Source organism: Dermacentor andersoni, chromosome 1, assembly GCF_023375885.2.
Source record: "Dermacentor andersoni chromosome 1, qqDerAnde1_hic_scaffold, whole genome shotgun sequence".
NCBI classification, from domain to species: domain Eukaryota; kingdom Metazoa; phylum Arthropoda; class Arachnida; order Ixodida; family Ixodidae; genus Dermacentor; species Dermacentor andersoni.
Window position 1 is genome coordinate 66,603,060 of NC_092814.1, and position 23,297 is coordinate 66,626,356.

The following is a 23,297-nucleotide window of genomic DNA, read 5'->3' on the forward strand; positions in this document are numbered from 1 at the left end:
TTTTTTTCTTTCTTAGGTATCACAACAGACCATTTATTTACGTGATCATTTATTTTCATCAAGACATCAAGTGGTATATAATCTTAGGTCGGCAGAAGTGCGGGGACTGACGGGGGGGGGGGGGGGGGGGGGGTGCACGTGTGCAAGAAGTCGTGGCGTGTGTCCAGAACATTACTCATGCAGCAGTTTTGGGTTAATGAATTGTAGTTTTTGCTCAGAAAGGGGAACCTGTGCTGAAGGGGTCGGTATTTTTTTATTATTGTCACAGCGATAGCTGCAATGCTGTTTAATCTTGGATCGAATGGGTGCACCGTGTTGAAGGAAACCAACATTAGCCGAAGTCTAGATGGAAAAAAAAAAAGAATAACTTTGCGCTCTAGGAACCGACCGTAGGTCCAGCAGTTTCGACTGAACGCGCTACCGTACGAGACAGGCCGTTTGCTTCAAATGCGCTGAAAGAAGTCGCATAGCTCAGCTTCATTGCCGAAAATCGCACTGCTTCTGAGAAAAAGACGACGACGCCAGTATCGCGCGCTCTCATGTGCACTAAATGTGAGCGAATAACGCGATATCATTCATTCATTCATTCATTTACCCTCAATGCCCCAGGACATTAGAGAGGGAAGTGGCTACAATGTAATAAATGCAATACAAAAGCAGCGACAACAAAAACAATACAATTGACAAGCATAACAGTTCTAATGCAACAGTTGTGTAGATATCGACCAACCAGGTTCGTAGCAGGACTTCTGAAAGCATTATTATCTCTAAATAAAAAAAATACGAAAAGAATAAAGCTTTGTCGTCGCATTGCCCTTGCTTCTCCTCTGCTGCTATAGTACTTGGCTCCGAGCTCCGAAGTTAAAGCGACCTGCGGAGAGTACTGTAGGCGCGCTTCACTCAGCGCTTAGATCTCAGGGCAAATGTTCTAGCCAGATGTCGTATGTGAATGTCGATATCGCGCCTCGTACAGTGTGTGTAGGTGGAGGAGGAATAAACTTTATTTTAGTACAGCAGATTAATGAGACATAGGCCTTTCTACGTAGGTGACTGCCTCGCGCCCTTGGGCCCTGGCGGCATCTTCGGCCTGCTGTATTGCCTTAGTTGGTCTTCCGGTGCAGAGCTGAGCAACGCGGTCTCCCACTGCTCTTTGGTCTCATGTGTTTTATTCTGTGTAGGTACCCGAGGAGAAGCCCAAACCATATGCTGTAGGTCCGCCCTTCCTTGACAGAAAGTACATCTATCCGTGTAAAGTGCCGGCTAGTAGCGGTGGTAGGCCACCGGGTTCGGCTATGCATCTGTTTGTAAGAGGCACCATGCCGTCGCATGCCGCCTGCTTAGCTAGGAGTGTGCCGGGGAGAAGCGGGTCCTTCCAAATTTATAGTGTTTGGTGATCTCGTTAAAGCTGGTTATCCGGTCTCTCTCCGTTCCCAGTATTTGCGAGTCACCTGCTCGGTCCGTCAGTTCTCGATCCAGGTTGTGCGCTGTTTCCTTCCCGGGAAGGAAAGAGTGTGCGGGTGCCCATATAATGTAAACATGTCGATCTTCACGAAAGTTGGTTCAAATTCTTAGAGCTTCCGGCGAGATTATTCCTGTGGCATAGTTGTGTGTAGGAAATAAAAATTTGAGATAACCTACGATGCAGTGTAAAAAGACACCAACACTTGGTTGCATATATAGCACCCTGCAGAGAAGTGCAGGCAATAACAATGAGTTATCCGGAAAGATTTTACGTGACCCGAATTACAAATGTATCAATTGACGGGATTTTTACTTCCTGATGTCACACCTTGAATGAGATACATTGTAATGTGGAACTAGGGATCTATTTTGTCATTTGGAATCATGAAACGTGCACCAAAATCTAAATACGCGAAAATTGCCTTCCGCCTCAATCGAAAAGCAATTCTAGCGGCTGGGAATAGAGCCCGGGACCTTGTGCTAGTAGATGAACTGTGGAGTCACCAAGACGGGTGTACGCTGATATATTCGCCACTTCGGAGAAGATAAAATGCAAGAGCCCTGGATGTGATGTGTCTTTTAATAATCTATACACGGAGGAGATTCTGTTGTGTGTGTGTCTGTGTTTTCTTTTTCTTGCAAATAGGACCAAACTGATCAGTCATGGCGACGCTGAGGGCAGATAGCAGTGTGTGCTTACGAGCTGGCATAGATGATGGAGCCGAATCCTCAGTTCTGTTGTTGCATTTCAGCCTGATAACTTGGACGACTACATAACATCTATTTGTGAGCAGCTAGAACCAGCAAATACTCGAAAGTATGCCAGCGCTGTCTCAGTTGGAGGGGACAAGGACACAGCAAGGAACTTTAAGCGCAGTACGGTATCCTCACTCTAGGAACAACAGTGTCAATCACACGCACTGCTGCGTCCCCAAACCATAAAATCTTCTTTACTCTTCTGATATGTCATCGTCTTGATTATTCTAGCATTCAAAGTTTATAATGCATTCCTTATTTCGCGTATGCGCACAATTATAAGCATCAAACTGTCATCGGCTCACACGTACTTGCGTACTGGAGAACATCGTGGCAATCTTAACAACGTTGGCGTCCTCGGCTGTGGCGCCTCGCGTGGCCTTCGAGTCTTTGGTGATAGTAGCGATTCAGAACCCTGATCTTGCATTGGTACATGTGTAAATGCAGCTTATCCCTCGTAATTTAACTGCAAAGAGATAGGACACTAACGTCCACGTTTGTGCTTTTTGTACTGTGTGCGGGGGCTGCCGACGCGTAGTCATGCGTTCGTTTCCATTTAAGATGTGCGTCGAAACGGGAACTGCATGCTTTCCTTGTAGGAAGACCTTGGCTACCCTCAAACAAACGGCGTGTTTTTGTCGACAACGGAGTAAATCGCGCCTTTGCGGAAAGTCAGCAGAAATCGGCCAACCGGCAAATGGCCGAAAGCGGGCCGGCCTATCTCATCGGTGAAGCAGTAGCGACAGAGCTTACATGAAAGCCAATGCCATTATTGAGTCAGACTGCCACGCAGAGAGAGAGATCGAGAGAGAGAGAGAAAGAGGGGGTACATTCAGAATAAAGTCAACAAAGGTCAGCTTAATGCCACGAGCTCTGGTCTGCAACAAAGGGTAAGGGGAAAGGACTGGGGAAGGAAACGAGAGGAAGTGACAAGAATTACGATGCTTTAAGACGGGTGCACATAAAGTCTTACTTGGCTCCTCGGGCCGCGAACACGAGTAGCAGACTTAGTGCCGTCATGGTGGCACAAAAACAGGGTCACCTGACAGCAATAACATGCACAGTACTTTATAAGATCCTACAGAAACAGAAACTATTAAATTTATAAGTACGTAGTGCAACTTGACTTTCAAAAGATGAAGCGCCGACAGTGACGGCACACTAAGGCACAAAGACAGGACAAGGCGCTGTCTTTGTTCCTTCTTAGTGGAACAAAGACAGGAGCGACTTCTCCTGTCTTTGCTCCTTCTTAGTGTGCCATCACTGTTGGCGCTTCACCTTTTGAAGGCTATGCACCAACTAGCCCCACAACGTCTTTTACTGCAACTTCAACTAGGCTTTCTTTCTCTGTATGTTCATGTGTGTGTGTCTACGACGTATGCAAACTTCATTTAGTCTTTTCAGCAAACTCTGCTCTAGATTTTTCGAACATATGACGCTGTTTGTACTTGCCTTACGACATATTTTATTATTGTTGCTATTATGTGAAAAGGAGCAGCCGTCCCTAGTATTGGATAACTAAATCTTTCTTTTACTTTCATTTCAATGAAACAAGAAGCACGAGCAAAACAGTGCTTAGTACAGAAAGAACGAAGTGCGCAGTGCGGCCCTCTCCGGTACGTGAACAATTTCCCAGCATATTCAATTGCGTCAACAGCCCGAACCCCGTTCAAGCTACCAAAAGTGCTTTGTAGCTTGGTGTGGCTGCTCGCATCACCCGATAGTACGATACGATAAAAGATGACGGTGTCGTGTGTGTCATGTTCAGCACTGTGAATGCTGCACATTGTAATACTAGTGCCGTTCTCGAATGCATGAAAATTTCACGTTTTAAACCTTTGCGCGTTCTAAGAAAGTGCATCATTTACGCACGTGGAACTTGGTGTGAGAAACTTCCTTATCTTAGGCCTATTTACATCCTCTTCATAGTAAAGGAAATGAAAAGACTGCCATTATTCAATGATGTTACCCGCCGCAATCCTACACAACTGACGTATTATTGTACATTAGTTAATACAACCACTCGGCCGGCTGAGATGGTGTCAGGCAGAGTGACGCGATGCCTGTGAGAATACGCTAATACAGCGGCACAGACATAGACGTTGGTGACTCCTATAAACGAAACTAAGCTGCAGGCGGAATGCCGCACAAGTCGCAGCTTGCTCCGGCGTGGTGTTCCTGGAAGCACACTCTCGAACTCACGCAGCAGTGTTGGCCAGAACGTCTCCGTCAGCGCCTCGTACATCTGTGCGGCGGGCGCGAATCACCGCGGGCGACACGGGCAGCGGTGGTAGCTATCGTTCACTCGACCAGCGGCGGGGCCCCGATTTAGGACTTAAGAGTGGGCGCCGCGGACTGCGACTTTGCTGAGCGTCATGACCCGACGACTATGGTGATCCTACATCGAGGCGTTCATGTACCGTGCCTTGACCGTGGGACCGTGACTCTTGGTCGAGCCAGCCGTGAATGAACTGAAGAGGAGCCCATGCAGCGGGGGTTTTAAGCAGGCTTAAGGGGAGGGTCTGGGCAGACGGATTTCGGAACGCGCTGTGTGCGCCTCGTCCAATAAACGAACCACATGTATTCCAGTCGGTGTCTCCTCTCATCAACGACATTCTCAGTAACGGTCAGCACCGGAGAAAGGGGCTTGCCAACATCACTGGCGCAGTCGACAGGATGTCCTGCTGAGAAGTTAGGAGGAAACAGCCACCTTGGTGGAAGAGTAGACAATGACTGACTGGTGACGAGCTCAGCTGGGGCGTGAATCCAAGACGCTAAATCCACTACCGCTGAAACCACGAGGAGTGCAGGTGGATGTCTCATTCGGCTATTTCGGCTATTGGTCCGCAGCTTGTTATGACCAGTGGGTATAACTTGCGTAGTGGCGGGGTTAGCGGAATGGAACCTGACCAGAGTGGTGGGCAGATGGATGTGGGTTTGAACGTCGAGACGACTAGGGTCGCAGAAGAGTTCGCGGGAGGGTCAGGCTCTAACCATATGGCAATGTTGCAAATGCAGCTTCGAATTACAAAAATGGAACTAGCCATGGAATGGGCTTAGAAATGAGAACAGTGTTAGGGCCGCCGAAAATGCCCAGAGCATAGAGGCAGGCGGGAGTGAGGACAGTAGGTTAAAGTACACGAGCCTTCTGAAAGACTGTTGTTGCTCATGCCTACTCAGGAGTCGCTCGTTCCATCATGGTTTGATGATGTTTCGGCGACACTTGATTGTTACGAAGTGCCGCGCGAGTGGAGGGCACTGCTGGTGTTGCCTCGATTGAGTAGAGAGCCAGGGTTTTTTTCATCCGTCTGAGTGCAGACGAAAAAAAGGATTATAATGCTGTGAAAGTAACCGTGCTTAAAGGGCTTCGATTATCTTCTGCTGAGTATCGCCACCTGTTTACTCAATCGAAGAAACGCAGCAGTGAGACACGGTAACATTTTACAGTAGGACTTGAAAATCACCTGATTCATTACCTTAATGGCTACAAGGCTTGCAGCGTTGAGCAATTAAGAAACTCGATGGTAACAGACAAGCTTCGCGACGCTCTAGGTTCGGAAGCCCGCTCATTAGTCATCTAGAACGAGACACCGAGTAAACCGATGCTTCCGCCAAACTGACGAAAAGCGTCGAAGGAAGCCCGAGAGGAATGGCCAACTCGGGCGAGGTAGAGAAGGAGAAAAGCCGAAACCATTTCCTGATGCACGCAAGACTTTACTAGTGGTAACCAAGACAGTCAATACAAATATCCGGCAGTGCTTTGTTTGTAGTTTCGTGGTGCATTTTGCGCGAGACTGCCCAACGGCACCAGCAGGTAGAGCAAATCTTGTGTGGACGGATAACTGGGACAATGACGGTGTGCTCGGTGTGGGGATGGTGGCCCAGAAACACGCGGTGAGAGCGCCTATATTCCACGCTGTCGAGACAATAAACCTCGTGTGCGGCAAATCAGAGTTTCAAGGCAGCATTGATTCTAGGGCAGCGGTTAGTATCATCAGAAAGTCTTGTTCCGGGGTATGAACCGACGGGAACTAATAGAAAACTGACGGGATCATTTGGTGAGCAGGCAGTGGCCGATTTAGCCTACGTTCCGCTCAGAATGTTAGGGAAACCCGGATATATTGGCTGTGAAGAAAACGAACTGGGGACATTGTGCGCTGTTACTGATAAACTTGCAAATGGGGTAGATGCGCCCGTTGTTCATGAACGCCCCATCGTGGAGGAGGTACTACCGAAGGCTAAAAGGCAGGATGGACCAATACAGGTTAACACGAAAGTTGAGGCAGTGTGCATCGATTATGAGGTACACCAAACGAATGAGCCGGAGTGGGACGAAAATTTCGGCGAACGTGAGCGTTTTAGGCTTAGCCAGGTAGCTGGCCCCATACTAGAAGAAGCGTGGGGACAGGCACATGCACATACCCATTGAACGAATGTAATTGAAGGGCTACTGTACCATAAAGATAATGTGGTCGGCCGCAAGAGGCCACCCACATATCTAATCGAGCTAAATGATGGCAGCCGGCGAAGCAGTCATGGGAATAAGTTGCGTGAGTACGTACTAGGGTAAGTTCTGGGGTATTCATAATTGAAACCGATGAAACCGTTTGGGTATGTTCCAGCGATGTCGAGGAGCACGCCGCGAAGCAACAACTTATAAGCTGGAAGAGATCACTTAACATACGCACAGAGACAAGAGCTAAGAGAGCAAGTAAGTAGGTAATCGCAAGTGTTTCGAAATACACCAGGCAGGTGTAACGCAGGCGTCCCCAGTATGCGCCTAAAGGCAGGGAGTGAGCCCAAACCAGCATATAAGTATTTTGTGCCTCTCACCTTAAGGGGAGGGGGTAAACGCCAGGTTCAGGAGCTCTTGCACTTGGGGCTCATATACTCCACAGGGAGTAACTTCGCGCACCCTGCGGTATGCATGGCGAAAAAGGATGGAGGCATACGACTGTGCGTTGATTACAGACACTTGAGCGCGATCACTGAGCCCGATGCGTTCCCATGGGCCAAGCAAACGAGCCGCCTTACTAGGTAGCGGCAGCCAATTACGTCACGGTAATCGATAGGTTACGTGGGCCTTGACAGGTACCTCTAGACGAGGATGCAAAGAAGTGCAAAGCCTTCGTCATACATGAGGGGCAGTACGCGCGGCAGGTGATGCCTTGCGGTCTGCAAAACTTGGCTGCCACTTTTCAGTGCCTCATGAATAAAGTTCTGGAGCAGCATCGAGAATATGCATGCTCGTATATTGATGATGTGGTAGTGTACTCAAGCGCTTGGGAAGTTCACATGGGCCATTTAAGGCAGGTGCTACAGACTATAGCTCAGGCCAGACTAACCGTAAATGCTGAAAAATTCAAGTTTGAACAGCAAGATGTCAAGTACCTTGGTAATGTTATAGGGTCCGGCTTAAACGCGCCCGACCTTGGAAGGGTTGCTACGGTTCAAAATATTTCGCGGCCTCAGGACAAACGGTAAATACGGAGCTTCCTTGGGATGTGTAATTGTTACCGCGACTGCGTGCTCGGGTACACTACGTTAGTGCTACCACTAACCGATTTGACAGGACGCCGTGTTCCGCCGCACATATACACCGTGGAGCGTCGTCGCGGAGAAAACCTTCGAACAGCTAGGCAGCTAGGAACAGCTGCCAAGGGCGACGACACTTAGCGCGCCTGACATAAGCAAGGACTGCATTCTGGTAACAGATACATTCGATGTAGCTTTAGGAGCATGCCTCGCCCAAATCGATGAGAATGGCCGGGAAATGCCGGTGGGTTTTCCCAGCAAGAGCCCAACACCAGCCCAGACCAACTCAGCAACAGTTGAACAAGAAGCTTATGCTGTTATATGGGGATCACAGTGTCTCGAGAAGTGGATCTTTTGTGCAAATGTCACGGTGGTCACGGACCATAACCCCACTAAATTTCCTTATTTTGACATCCCCTCAGAGTGCTAGACTGATGCGTTGGGCACTGGTAGGGCGTAAGTTTAATGTTACGCTTATACACACAAGGAGCAAACTTAATGCAAACGCGGACGCGTTGTCCCGGCTGGCAAGCCCACACCTATTGAAGTAGGATATGAATGCATGTATAGGATATATACTGGTCCTAGCACTGTGGGCTTTTGGCGGAGTGGGGCACCACTACTTTGTACTCCTTTCGCGATTGGTCAGTATCGTTCAGCCTCCCCATGCAGCAACGGGCACTCGCTTCGAACATTGGTGTGTTGCATCACGAGATGTTTATGCAACACAGTGCGGTGGGAGGTGGCGAGCAGAGCGACGCGACTCCTGTGAGAATAAGTGTGTACAACGTCCACAACGATGGCAACATCTTTCTCGCTCTTTTTAATATCAAAAGGGACCAGCGACAAAATGTTTGAGGCAATCCAGGGCTTCACTATAGACGGTTTCACTCGCGCGATAACTGCAGCGAGAGTGCGCCGTCAAGAAACTTCCGGCCACGGGCCTTATCAGTCGACTGCGCCGGAAAACAAAGCGCGTTTTTAAGTTGTTTTACTGGTGGAAAGGCTATTTCTAAGTTTTCAGATAAATGACATGCGCATTATGCCTCAAGACAAATACATAAAAAATTTTCGTGTCACTTAGGGCAACATTCACTTGTAAAATTGTTCCTATGTACAGAGGAAAAGTGCTGAAAATCTGCGGGATTAGATTTTAACGCACTCTTGCTAGTCAATATCGCAGCCAATGCCTCTCTTTCTCGCTAAATTTAGCGTGCTATGTCAATGAGCAAAACCGGAAGCAGTGAAAGGGTCTATGAAATACATATATTGCAAATACAGTGAGATGCGTAAGAAAGAAAAAAAAACGGCGCGTTTTCTCGAGGCATTCACTATGTGCCCGGTAGGTGTGTTAATCATAAGACAGCTTAACGTCGTCTCTCTTACGAAACGTGTGGACAGAGCCTGCTCCTAACGTAAACATGCGCTACACTCCCAATGCGCAGACATTATTTTCCCGTCGCGGATACTTTTCTTGCAACTTCTGCAGCATAACCGGTGGAACGATTGCTGCTGTTTTAGTGCAGGGGAAGCAAGCTGCGACATACTAGGAGGAAAACGGAGTACTTTTCCAACAAGGATTGTTGTTCAGTCCTCGTCAAAGCATGAGGGAGGGGAATTTAGGTGGCGTTGCTCGTGGAGGCTTTCTACCGATTAAAGGAACTGTTGCGGCGAAGAGCACACTGCCACCGAAGGCCACATATGTATGTTTGCAGCTGGGAACGCTTCAGGCGCGCCGCGCGATCTCTGCTGCGGGTGCAAGCGGAGTGCGAGCGTAGACTTTCAGAGGGCGGCCAATAGAAGCCGTGCGTATCAAGGCTACATTTCTTTTTTTCGTGTTTTCTGTAATTCCTCTCCGACCCAGCAAATAGCACTAGCGCGGCTGTTAGCATTTTTTGTAAACGGGTTTTTATAAACATTCAGCTAAGCCAATGTCGCAAGGTGCGACGCTATTAATGACGCGATGGAAAAATTCCAAGGACGCATTTATAGTGAACTAGAACCGTGCTTATAAATTGCAAATGAGCATCGTTTTCGAAATTTATTTTATATGTTTAGCCAGGGGGAGGGGGGTTTACAAATGTTCCAATATAGTGGCTGTCGTAGCTGACGCGGAGCAAGTTTTATATGAAAGCGAAGACTTCTACGCGGCTGGAACCAAGTGTATGTTGTTAGCGGCCTCCTGAAAAAGCCTCTGGTATATTTGTTTTTTATTAGTAAGGTATTTATTAGTCATAATTAATTAACTTCCGAATTATTAACTTGATGGCCTCAATGTTAAACAAAGATTGCAGAGCACATTCAAAAATACCACTTTCAGTTGCCTGCGGCGCGTTGAAATTCGCGTAGCTTTTTTTCCCTGAGTTAAAAGCAAGCCGCCTCTGTGGCATGCCAGCGGCGGGCTGCGGCGGCGTTTTTCTAAACTACAAACCTCGCATTGCCATTCTGGTCATAAAGTTGAATAATGATTGGTAGATATCCACTACTTATTATATACATATAGAACGCTACACGCAGCATACTTCGTATTCTTTTTTTATTTTACCCTCGAAGTGCACAGCCGCAAATCGTCCTACATTCGCTTAACTTTTTTACATTTTTTTTTAATTTCAAGAATGCCAGCAATTATTGTTTTAAGGGATCTAAAGGTATCGACCGTTTTCTTTAGTTTTTCTTATTCTTTTTTTTTTTCACATCCAGTAGTGACCGAGAAAGCGAACGGCTCGCACTGTTGGACGCTTCCTCGTACAAAGCCGACGCTCAGCGTGATCTTTCCCTTTCAACGCCTGTCAATGGTCATGAGGCCCACGTGGACAGTGAGCTCGAAAAAGAGCACAAAACGAGGCGAGCAAGCTATTCCAAGGTCCTGCCGACCGTCACACGGAGGATATCCTTTTGGAGAGACCGCTTTGTCTCTGATGCCTGACAGCTGAATGGTTTGGAGCAACCTTGCGTTCTCGAACTCGGCTTGACGCTGCAAGCGATCGTGAACAGGCGCGCAGAGTGTGCGTATACGCACTACACGCGCCGCTTGGCGGTTGCTGTGGCGGGGGAATACGTTATAGAGCGTTGTAGATTCCAATGGATAAGTTTGTGCCTCTTTGGAGGCCAAGACAGCACTGTTATTAATGCACTCAGTAATTGTACCATGCGAGGTAGGGAAGGAGGGGGCGGGGCGAGACTATGGTCTCGGCGTTTCTTCTTTCGCCCCGGGTTATTTGTACTACAATAATCTTGAGGGGGGGGGAGGGGACGGAGAGAGAGAGAGAAATGCAATACAAAGTTGCACGGGACTTATATGCTTCCTCGGTGTTGTCTTGCTCTGCAGTTTCTTTTTTCTTCTATTTCAGTTATTTGGTACACATGAAGCTGTTCTCTACCTATCTGCTTATCACAGTCTATTCATCTTGCGTTTTCCTCTTTCCCATTCCCCCGGTGTAGGGTAGCCAACCGGACGTTATTGTGGTTAACCTCCCTGCCTTCTACTTTTCGCTTTCCTCCTCCTCATCTTGCGTTAAACGTTTCGTATGACACTACGGATATTGTGGGACATCGTTTCCTGGGAGTGGGCGCATGTTGATAGTTCTCGTACCACCCGTCTCTCCTTTCATCGCTCGTGTGATTGTAACCAAGCGGCCATGACATTGGCAACCGTTCCGAGGTTGTTTTTCAGCAAGCGACAATGGCTGCAGCCTATATCTCCGGCTTGTAGGCTAATTAGGGGACCAGCTCAGTAAACTTTGCGTTAGTAAGAACTGTCTGCAATAAGGCGTGCCTTTGTAACTGAATGATAAGGCCGGCGCTTTGAATAAGGCCGGCGCTGGCTCGTGGAACAGCTATAGGGGAAGAACTGCTTTGTGATTACGGGCTCAGTTGGTCTTCCCTTATGTCCGACACGGCCAACAGCGCAGAATGCGACAAAAGATACACAAACGGGATACAGCGCATGCGTCTCGTTTTCCTGTCTTGCTCCTTTGTCTGCGCTGTTCCATATGTTGAACGCAAACGGCACAACCCTCTGGAGCACAGTCAGGATCACGTAATGACTCCTATGGCAATTCTATTCCTTCCCGCGCTTTGTCAGTGCCCCGATCGGCGCACCGGTTACGTCATAACCACGATGGTCCAGTGCGTAACAATGGATGGTGAGGCTGAATAGAGTCGATCCAAAACGATGGTTATATTCCACCGGCATAGTTTTTTCAAAGCGAAGCTTTCCTTCGCGAACCTCGCTGGGTTTCGTAATGGTGGGTGCTGTGGCGCCTAGCTGTTCTCTTGCCGAATAGACCAACCAATCACAGCGGAGTACGCGCACCTCGCGCACCGTTGCGTTCCTTACACAACCACCAGATGGCGCTCGCCTCCGCGCTACCGCGGCGGCGCCGGCCTTGCGGGGGGAAAGAAAAAAAAAAGAACCAGAAAGCTCGCCTTCGCGCATCCGCGGCTGCACGGTAATGAGGAAGTGACCGCTTCTTGTGGATAGAATAGATTCGAATTGTGCAACCTGCGTACGTATGCGCATGCTGCCTCTGAAACCATGCATGATGCGTTCAAGCCTTTCGTCATACACGCTAGTAGTCAGCTACTCCGCTTAACAAAAGGCTCGCTGTAATTTGTGTGCGCCCGCGCTTGTGCGTGCGTGGCCGTGCGTGTGTGCGTGTACTCGTGTTTCGGCTGTTTATGCACTCACACGAACCTTCGCTATATATAGATTCCAACGCGTTGGATCTGCTGCATTTCGTTGTTTTTCGCTCAGCCGCAGAAGTGGGAAAGCAAATCAGGGAAATTCGTTCGGTCAAGCAGACGGGTCTCCAGTTCGCTGCTCTCTGGGCCACGTTAAAATGAAGGGACTATGAAACATTTTCCGAAAGCAATTGGAATAGCCGGCTTTATTGTAACCTACACTCCCATTTCGTCCGCAATTGTTAAACAAAAAAGTGCTAGGACCGCGGCCACACCCACCGATGTACAATTCGGTATATAAAGTAAAGCACCACGAAAGACAGCAGTAGAGACACTGAAATTACCCTGATGGGAGCACTATTCCGCTGGAGATTCATTTGTATGTGGGAAGCGCTCCACATGACAAAAGACAAAAAAATAGGCAGGACATGCGCGTACTTTCGTCGTGTGTAAGATCCCGTCCCGTATTCAGTTGTATTTGCGCTACGCTCTCTCGCGTAATGTTCCGCGATATTAAAGGGCTATGCGCAGAATGATTTTATTAAACCAAATCGAACACAAATGGTACAAACACGGTTGTAAATTGCATGCTAGTCATTTTGCCTAGTACAATACATTTCTTACACTTCTTTGAATTGTTCACACAACAATCCATGCGTCACTCGTGTTTTCATTCGCCGCAAGTGAATGATCATGAGCGAAGTAGTCCGGCAATCTTTTTCTTGTGGAATTATACATTTTTCTCTGTCCTGTCAGCTATAACAGCAACTTGGCCTCTGATCAACAAGCGGGGGAAAAATTGGCCCACGTTTTTGCGTATCGAAGGCAATTGTAATAATGTCGTTTTATACCTGCCTGACTGCATGTTCGCCGTGAAAAAAAGAAGCTAAGCAAAAAAAGCTCTTTCGTCACCTTGTTTGCAGCTTCAACGGAATAATAATTTTGGTTCAAAAAGCTATTCGCAGCTGCTCTGTGGTAGCGACTTTCTGTTGAGGGGATAGCGATAGCAGTGGCGCACGGAAATACTCGTGTGCCAAACTTCGGGTGCACGAAAGAATTCGCGAACCTTCCACTATTGCGTATTCACAGCCAAGTAGCAGACATATCATAACCTATTGCTCTGCCAACGATTATTCGGGAAATATTTGGCTAAAAGGTATTCGAATCGGCACCATGACTATTTGTTCAAATCGAGTTATTGTCAAAGACAATTATTTTGGATCTCAAATTACTTACCATCTAAGCAGTCTGGGATTCCTTGCTTTGGATAGGCTTCCTTCCGATGCGCTTTGCATAGGCTTCGGAGGCTTCCTCATAACCTTGAGTGACGCCAAGTGGTTGAAGGTGTTCCAGTCGGATTACTTGGAATACTTACTGCTCAACGTCGGTCACGGACGCCTTGCACTGTTGCTCAAAAGGAAAGCCGAACTCCTAGTTAATATGAATTCTAATAACGTCTGCGAGACAATCCAGATACCCTGGAAAAGCAAAAACGCTGCCTGTTTTTCTCGAATAGTGATTCGAAGATTACCCTAGCATTCGATGCGTTATTCTAAGAATACGAACGCTGCATATTCGTATGCCCCATACCCATAATAAGATTCAGCTGAGATTAAGTGCCCTTTTCAAAACCGGCTGCGCGGATAGGAACCACTGCCATGATTGAGTGCGAATGATTTTGTGCTAGTCAAAGTTAGAATAAGGAAAGAAAAGAGATCAAAAGAAAGAAAATAAAAAATTGAAAAATAAGACCAATAGTGCTGTATTCGTGACTTGAATGCCCCACTGCTTGATGACTAATAAGCGGCAGGTGAAATGTTTTCGTTACGTGCACAGAAACGTAATTCCTCAAGTCTGTGCGCTTGTAAATTCGATGTATTTTCAGAGCGCGCTAAGCTTTTCTTATCGTTTCAACGAGACCAGCCTATTTACTCATCCAGTTGCTGCCTTTTGATATTTTGTGATGGATTTTTGAAGCCCCTGTTTATAGAGAAAACTATATAAAGTCAACATACACTGGAGCCAAGAAAAACGTAGGGGAAACTGCGTTGTACTTAAACTGCATAATTAAATACACATGAGACTTAAAAGTAATATAATCTTATTTATCAAATCCCTCGGTTCCCATCTTTCTTGGCGCTCTTAATATGTGAAATTCCGATAACTATGGGAGCGGGGAAATGGGGGAGGGGGTTGGAGGGAGGCGCTGCACGTTAGCGTTGATCCGTACGTTGCTTGTCATTCCTAAACGCGATGTCACTTTCGTTTAACAAGACGTCACGTCGATGTAGTAGTCTTTGTCATCCTGCCATGGTGACAGATGTCAGTAACGGAAACGCCGTTCACCCCAAATATGCGCAAGTACGCAAGTGCTGACGAAAACAGAGGTGCTAAAGCTACGTGCACATTTCCTTCGAGTGCAGATGCCTACAGTCGGCCGCGTGTCAGCTGCTTGTTCTATTCTTCTTCGGTTTCCATGTTTTCTTTTCCTTTTTTCTTTCTGACTTGTTAAGCTCACATGTTGTTTACATACAAAGAAATCCGTGTTTACGGGGTTAGGCATGCGTTCAGTTGTGCTAGTCTATGCTGGAAGCCAGCCGTATAGTAAAGTGATGACTGAGACGTTTTACGCGCGTCTTTGTAGTATCTTAAGGGATCAGGACAAACTGCAGAGTTCAAGTTCTGAAAATGAAAAAAAAAATTGACCTATTGCTTAGAAAGAATTTCAGCAGACTCAGTTGACGACGAAATGACATCCGGTGGAGTAGATTTATGCGGGGTCTTGCATGTCGCTTGCATTACAAATCCTGACCATTCCTGACCTAATGGTGCATGTTTCATTTGGAGCTGTGCACCACTTACAGTAAACATGTCCCTGCATGCGACCACGTACAACTGGGAAAATATCTGCAGCTGCGTGTTATGAATCAATTCGCAGATCACCGGTATAGTTTAGATAACTATACGCATTTAATAAGGCTTGTAAAACGGCTAGTTCTCGTCACACAGGTAACAACACGGAATGAACGTGGAACGAGACGCGTACATCGTTTTCGTGCCTCGTTCCGACCTTCTTCCGCGTTGTTTCTCGCAACCTGTGTAGCGCGACATTCGCTCACACATGCCTATTTCGTCGCGTGGGAAACTACAGCCAGCCACTTTTTGGCTCCAGGCGTCTGTTAGGCACACAAAAACACTGCACCTTGCGAAAGGCCGAGCATTGAATCGCATCTCTGTGGAGGAATGTGCTACGCTGAGAAGCTATGCGCCTTGAACCACAGAGTGTGGCCGAACAGCGATCTTGGACTGCCGTGAGTGTCCTTTACTACTCATTGTCCGATTTAACAACCGAAACTTTTCGACGGCGGTATCAATTCTTGGTGAAAGGCAAGTTGAATTAGAGGGAAGCGCGCATCGGTAATTAAACATCCGCTTTTCGTCGACGACGGTGGCAGCTTTGTTGACGTTTCCGTTTTGCTTTCAATGTGTCCAGCATTCGCACACGGTGAGCGGGCAGGTTTGCGCCGACCAGCGAGCATGGACGTGGGTCACCGGTCGCTGCCGCCGTCGCGCCGCGAGAAGAAGCGGCCGGCCGAGGGTCCGCTGGCGGCGCTAGCCGGCGGCGCGCCCGAGTGGCTGGACGTGATTCCGTGCGGTCAGCTAGGCGCTGTCAGGGACGTCCTGAAGGCGGCAGCCGCCGCTGCCGTCGCGGAAGACAAGTCAGCCGTGCCATCCTGCTACGAGTCTTGCGACTCGACGAGTCTCTCGAGCTTCGACAACGGCTCTGAGGGCGGCGCGGGCAGCGGCAAGGAAGCGCGCTCCAAGGACGCCTTCGCGGGCCGCTACTCGTTCAAGTCCAGGGCCGACGATCACACAGACGGGGGCTGCCAGATCACGCGCCTGTGCATGAACCGGGACGCCTCGGTCCGCTCCACGGGCTTCGTGCCGACGGTGGCCGACGCTGGCGACGACGAGCCGCCCGAAATCCTCGTCACCGCGGACGCCAGCCGCTGCTCGGACGACGAGGTGAGAGCCGCCGCGCTCTTGGTGGCCGCGCCTGCAATCGCGGTGTGCGGTGAGAGAACGCTCCGTTCATCGGCGATTAGGCGGGCCCGTTTGTACGAAGTCTTGCCTTTGCGTTTCGCTCAGATTTCGCTGCCACACTACCCCGTGCAGCCACTGCATCCCACTGGTGCCACTATGGGAGCAGTTGTGGCGGATTCTTTTTGGCGTACAAAAAAATTGCCCGCGTATGGCGAGAAAATGCTTTCGCAGGGGCTGCAGCATAGAATGAAGTATGCGCTTTCTTTTGGCACTGTACACGGAGCTTAGTTTTAATCGCAGTTATGGAGGCCACACTTCAACGTGCATACCTAAGATGCTCGGCATAAAGCTTCTGTTATGCGTGTCGAACACAACCATGCGGTAGAAATGAATTTAGAGTGCGTTCGGAGGAAGGGAAGGTGGCGGGTACGGGGCAGGGGGAGCGGGGGCTTGGAAACGTGCCTTTCGCAGCCCGCATATCGGGGGTCGAAAACATCGCATGTCACGACTATTATGCACTCTGGCTTTAGCAGTACGGTCGTTTAATAATTCATAATAATTATTTCTCGGAATATACCCTTAAGACAATATTTAAGAGACCCACGCACATTGTCTCAAGGATAGTCACAAGCTCATATTAGAGCAGATTTTTCTACTTCATATATCAGCTGTCTTCTTTTCTGAGTGGGGCAGTTACCTCTTTAAATTGCTTTTACACGTCTCGTTCTCCTACACTGCAGTCGTGTCTTGTTAAAAAAAACGGTGAAAGAAAGCATCCGCCTGTAATATGAGTTCTTCTGGGAATATATTTTTTCCCGGTGCTCGCTGCACGTCCTGGATTGCCGCATGTTGCAAGATCTGTGTCGTTTATTATGCATGGCTCCACAAATTCTGGCATACAAAGAAAGCAATGAAGATAATGACAACCTTGTCTTGAGAAATGCATGCGCGCTGATGGCTTCCTTATACACACAGCTTCTTTTTCTGTTTATTCTTGTCTCTCTCTCTCTTTCTTTCTGTAGCTCTCTTTTACTACGAAAATGTTGGCGGCAACATTTTCTATACAGTGCACGTCAACCACCCCTTAAACTAAGAGGATCATACAGCGGCAGCTGATCTTGTCGCGGACCACTAAAAGGCCTGAATGTCAGCGTCGCCCAGTAATAAAAGTCGTAGCGAAGCCGATCATTCCACGCCCGCTTCCTTTTCGAAGCAACGCCTTTCTCGTGTCAGGCGCTTTCGATTTGGTCAACGCTTGTAGCAAGTAGATGACAACACGACAAGAGGAAAAAAAAAAAAAAAAAGACGAAATCGAGGAAAAAAGGCGGCCACTAATAATTCGAATGTTCAGCTACGGTTCTCTTTTTTTTTTTTTCCTCGTCTGACCCTTCCGCCGGCCTTGGCTGGGCTTTCGCGGAGAGTGCGGAGCCCGAGGAGGAGGCGAAGGCACGGTTACGCATGCCCCTGCAGGCGCTGCGCGCTTCGTTTGAAGCCGCGGCGGCCGGCTGCCGCTCGCACAGTTCCTCGCCAGTGTCCGCAGGAGGAACGGGTGCCGGCCGTCACTCTGTGATGCGGCCGGCCTAATCGTCGGGTCGGGAAGCTTTCCTTCTTCCAGCTGATCCCTGCGCATCCTTCGTTCGTACGCAGAACGGCAGCCGCTGCGCCGTCGGCCGTGGCTCACCGTACGCGTCGCTGCCGAGGGATTTCCTTCGGGTGCCCCGGAGCCGCAAGGGCCGCCTGGTGCTCTCGGGACCCAAGAAGGCCGGCCGCAAGAAGGGCGCCGAGGTGTTCGAGGTGCGCCGGGTGCCCTCGGACTCGGCCGACTCGGGCATCTACACGAGCTTCGGCAAGGAGATCCGCAGCTACGGTCTGCCGCAGGAGGACGCCGCCGCGGCTCCTGCCGGCCGCAACATGCCGTCCCCGGAGTCCCAGGTGGCGGAGAGCTCGCTGGCCACGGTTACCGCTCCGTGAGTAAACCCTGTCGCTCGGGCCTTTCTGCCGCGGAAATGTTTGCCCCACAGCCGTGACCTTGTGTCGTGTGTGCATGTGTAGTTCGCTGGATATCTTGTGTTCGGGCTGTCTTGATCCCTCCACGCGGTGGCATCAACGTGCTCTGCCCTCTTCTTGCCCACGAGAGTTCGGGCAACAATCGAAGTGTAAGAAAAGTTGTAAAAAAAAAATTGTTTTAGACACTGCGTGACCAGCGGTGTTTAAAAAAAAGCACGCCGCTGGTCACGCGTTTTCTTCTCCTCTGCTGTCACCCTTTGCAATCCAGGCTGTCAATATAGCACCTGAAAGCCAGTACTTACACAGAACAAAAAAGCCACACACTATGTACATCCCTGGGAAACAAGTGTACGGACCACAGACTTGCCGAAGAAACGTAAGGTATTCTTAATTATGATAAACAAACTGAAATTGGCGGGCGCACTCGTAAATTGGCAAAGCCAAGTTTTAACTGCAGTCCATCTCGAGTTACATTCACAGGCGGAGAAAAAGATCGGTATTCTGGCGGGATCCTTGGTACGTCATACTTTCACTCAGGGGAGTGCATCCTCATTTAACCACCTGGTGCTGTTACGTGAACACTTTTTTTTTTAAGTGATGATAAAGATAAGTCTCAGCGCAGAGACACACGGACAGAAATAAATAAAGACGACGCATTATAGCGCTCCAGGCGTCGTTCACGTTGCTGCCTGTTTGTGTGCCTCGACGCTACGATATCATAATGCCAAACCAACAAGTCCGACTATCTGTAATTCTGAAATCCATAACCTTCACACGAGACGCGTAGAGGTTGTGGGTTCGGTTCCCATCGATCACTTGTCTTTTGCTTTCCTTCACATTTCTCCAGTGCCGTGCTCATATAAACGATCACGAAGCGCAACAGCCTTTAACTCCATGTCTTCAATTTCGGCCTGTATGTGCGTGACGGTTGCTTGGTTGAGACGTTCCTTGTTCAAGCCATTATGAAAAAGATAATAATAAAAAATAATATTATGAAGACTATTCACGCTTTCCACAACTGTCACGTTTGATTTTAGGTTGCATGCTTTAGAGGTATTGTCCGCATGGGGCCATCTTTTTCATTATTGATATTACATAAATAGCTAAATTTCACGCGGCAAAACTGTGAAATCATTTTTCGCTGCTGGTTTCCATCTCTCAGCTGAGATGTTGTTGCGATTCATCGGTAGATTGAGATTTATTCGTGAAATTTTAACAGATAGTTAGGTCGCATTAATTATTATTATTATTATTATTATTATTATTATTATTATTCAAAAACTTGTATTGCTCCAACCATCGCGGTGGGATTGTTATCGCTGAAATTACGTAGAATTGTTTGACTCTGCAAACAAGGGTAGTGCTCAAAACTCATTTTGCGGGAATAACTGATCGTTCTGTATTAGACTTCATTTTCGTGAGCTCACGCACAAAAATAAATTTTCTCTTTGCACATGCCGGGTCATCATACTGGATTGGCGAGTACGAGAGATCTCGAAAATTGAATCATTCGCGTACAATCGAGTTACTGCCGTACACACGTATTGTGAGCTCTCATTTGATATAAAGTTCTGAGTTATAACTCGGAACTTTGCCGGCGGGACCATATACCATGCGTCCCAGCTAACGCGGACAAAGCTATTTAAAACAGAGGGCTACGAGATACGACGATGGGAACAACCGTGTTTTTTTTTTAGAAGTCGCCTTGCGCACGCTGGTGAATTTTTTAATCATTAATTAGCTAATTAGTCAAACAATTTTGCCTAATTTTTTATTACTTTCGTAATTTCGTACGCGCGAGTGCGAAAGTATGCCTTGAACTCGATAACATCATATTCAACAACTTACAACTCGCTACATTTTCCGCAGTTACTTCGTCCAGGTTTCAACGTTGCGGCACAAAACGCGAAACAGAACGCGAAACACGCTGGTCAAGCAGCTCTCTCCACAAAAGGGATCTCAAAGAATCAACGCTGCTCTATGACTGACTTTGTGTCCGCGAAAAAGTGCGAAGGTGACGCCGCAGTTATTGGCGGCTGTTACGAGCGAGACGCCACGTCGTCACGCTCTTTCCTGAAATATTGAGCACCGGTTTAGGGCGGTGACGGAAAATACGACTGAAACGAAGCCTCCTCACCCCCCTCCCCTCCCCCCCCCGAAAAAAAGATAAGAATAAGCTGCTGGCTGCTTGCTCCATTTTGTTGGATACTTCAAGAACGCTTGCATTCCGAGATATTCATAATTAAATTTGGCACTTAGTACACCAATTTTTCATTCCCAGGCGAGAGTCTCGACACAAGGATGAATACCCCAGATGACGTAGCTGATTCCGTATAGCTAGAGTTAAGCACTGTCGGTTTAAGCTAAAGAAAAGAAATAACAAAAAGTACGACGAAGTTTTTTCCAAAACTAGATTTTAATAAAGGGTCAGTGAAAGCGTCTTTACAAGAAGGCGATGAGCGTGTCGCTGTGAGCCTACTTGCGCACAGATACAAGCAGCCTGGGGATGTCTAGGTGTCCCGCGTGAGCCTGCCGTCTCAGCAATCATCACTTACTTCTCATTTCCGACTTATGTGCCTGTGTCACCGATGGTAATGCAGAATAGCACCTACCTAGTAACTTGGAGCTTTGCACCCACATAATTCTACAAGGTGTCAGTCTATTCGCGTTCGATAAAATACATTCTCCTTAATTCCTGCGTAGTCTTATCGCCGTATGACGTTGTGCCCTTGCCACACTGCTTTTCGAAATGTCTGTTATATTGTGTGTTGTATGGAAGCGCAGTGTCGCAGTAAGTGAACAATTTTCACCAAAAATAAAAAAAAAGAAACGAAGCGGTAAGCTTAACGCGAAAAATTATTTACCAAGACAAGTCGGTCTAAATTCATCTGCAATAATGTATCGACCGAAAATAACCGAAATTTCTGGAGTAAAAAAACCGCTTGGAAGTAAAAAAAGTCGCAAATTTCGCCCGAAAAGCGAAGCATCGAATGCGATAGCAAATTAGTGGACAGCTATACGAAGTATAATCGTCCGTATAAACTTGTAAACATAGACAGAATAACTAAATTAACAAGCATGGTGTCACGTGTGCTCAAGCAAACATGAACACAGCTCACTCGATGACAGCGGAAACTCGCGGTCAAAACGCTGCAGTGACGAAACGCGGCAGCACGAACTGACCTTCGTGCTGTCGCTCGCATCAACGCGAACCAAGTCGCCAAAAAGCACAGCGCAGCATGGGCTCACTACCCGTCGCAGATGGCTTTCAAGACACAGCGGCCAGGCCGGGCGCGCGTGACCGCCCGGTCCACCCGGAGGAGAACGCGCCCTCCCCCCCCTTCCCATGAAGCCTTGCGCACAACGGAAGGCGGCGCGCTTCCTCCCAGCTTTCCTCCGTAGCGTGCGCGAGATTCGGCGCGATCGCCGGCTCACCCTCGCACGCTTTCACTCGCGCTTACAGCTTACTGCGCGCGGCGACGATATTGGACTTTATACGAAACCTTACGGCGACGCCGACGGCAGAAATGCGCCTGAAGTGTCCATATAGTTACTATCGCAATAAAACCGAAAAAGTGCACCGAGGTTTGGGAGAAGCAACCTGTAAGCAGGGCGTAGCTGATAACAGCGGCGTCCTTGCTCTTGGCTGGCAAATAATAAGACTGGTGTCCCTCTTTTCAACGCAGTCAGCTGCGTCACATTGGATATTTTAACGCGGCGAGCCCGGTACTTTCCACTAACGAACGGCATGCGCGTTATCAGCATGACATAGCATTCCCGAAAAGAAAGTAGCGGGCGCGGCGTTTTCAAGAAAGGAAATGCAAGCAAGGTAGATGACGATTATTGTTGTGTGGCAGAGATACACCCTAAAGGGTGTAACTTTGCCTAAGAGTGTACCGTGACATGCATTGCTGTTGGAGTTAAGAGGAAGCTTTAGCTCGGGTGCTCCTATCTAAATACATGTAAAAGGAGAATTCATTTTTATCGGCAACCACAGCACCAAATTTTACGAGATTTGTTGCATTTGAAAGAAACATTTAAGATCTAGTGACTGTTGGTTTAGAATTTTCGATTTAGGCCGTCAATTTTTTCGAAAAAATTGGCAAAAATTGAAAATGTTCAAAAAACGATACTATCAAGTTTACAACTACCTAACTCAGCAACGAAAAACGATAATACAATTCTGGGAATTGTATCTAATAGTATATCTAAAGCTGACAAAATTGATATGTTACACTAGAATCTCAAAAAATTTAGTAACATGAAAATACAGCTCTTGCAGAACCCTTGTAACCAACGTAAGAAATTCCCGTAAGATGTAAAATGACATATAGAATTTGTCCGCTTTCATTGATCTAATGAATGCCGTTCACAGAACCGCGATATCTGTTCTTGATGCAGAGCTATGAATTGGTAAACCTCGTGCTTCTATATTTGTCAAACTTTCGAATTTTTGAATATTTTTGCAACAATATTCCGGCCCAAAATCGCAATTCAGCTTCCAACAGTCGCTAGAATTTGACTTTCTCTCTCAAATGAAACACATTTCATTAAAATCGGTCCAGGGGTTATCTCAGAAAAACGTTTTTGCGTTTTACATGTACTTGAATAGGCCGTGTCGGAGTTGGGCCTCCTCCTCTGCTTAAGCTGCTCCTCCTCTGTTAAGCTTCCTCTTAACAGTTTCCCCAGTTTCCCGTACTGCATTATTCCACAGTCCGGAGACATACCAACTGTAATCTCAATATATTAACGCGATTGACTCTAAACCACTCAGTGATGACTGATTTGGCTCTAAGTACATGACAGGAGAC

General features: G+C 47.8%; 1 protein-coding gene across 1 annotated transcript in view; it reads left to right on the top strand.

Annotated features, from left to right (window-relative positions):
• The window catches only part of LOC126545421 (uncharacterized), an 89,447-nt gene that overhangs the window by 62,136 nt on the left and 4,014 nt on the right, over positions 1-23,297 (top strand). Inside the window, exons 2-3 of the mRNA XM_050193294.3 lie at positions 15,929-16,461; positions 18,127-18,446. Coding sequence (XP_050049251.2) covers positions 15,973-16,461; positions 18,127-18,446 — 809 coding nt within the window. The 5' untranslated portion in view covers positions 15,929-15,972. The remainder of the gene's footprint in view (positions 1-15,928; positions 16,462-18,126; positions 18,447-23,297) is intronic.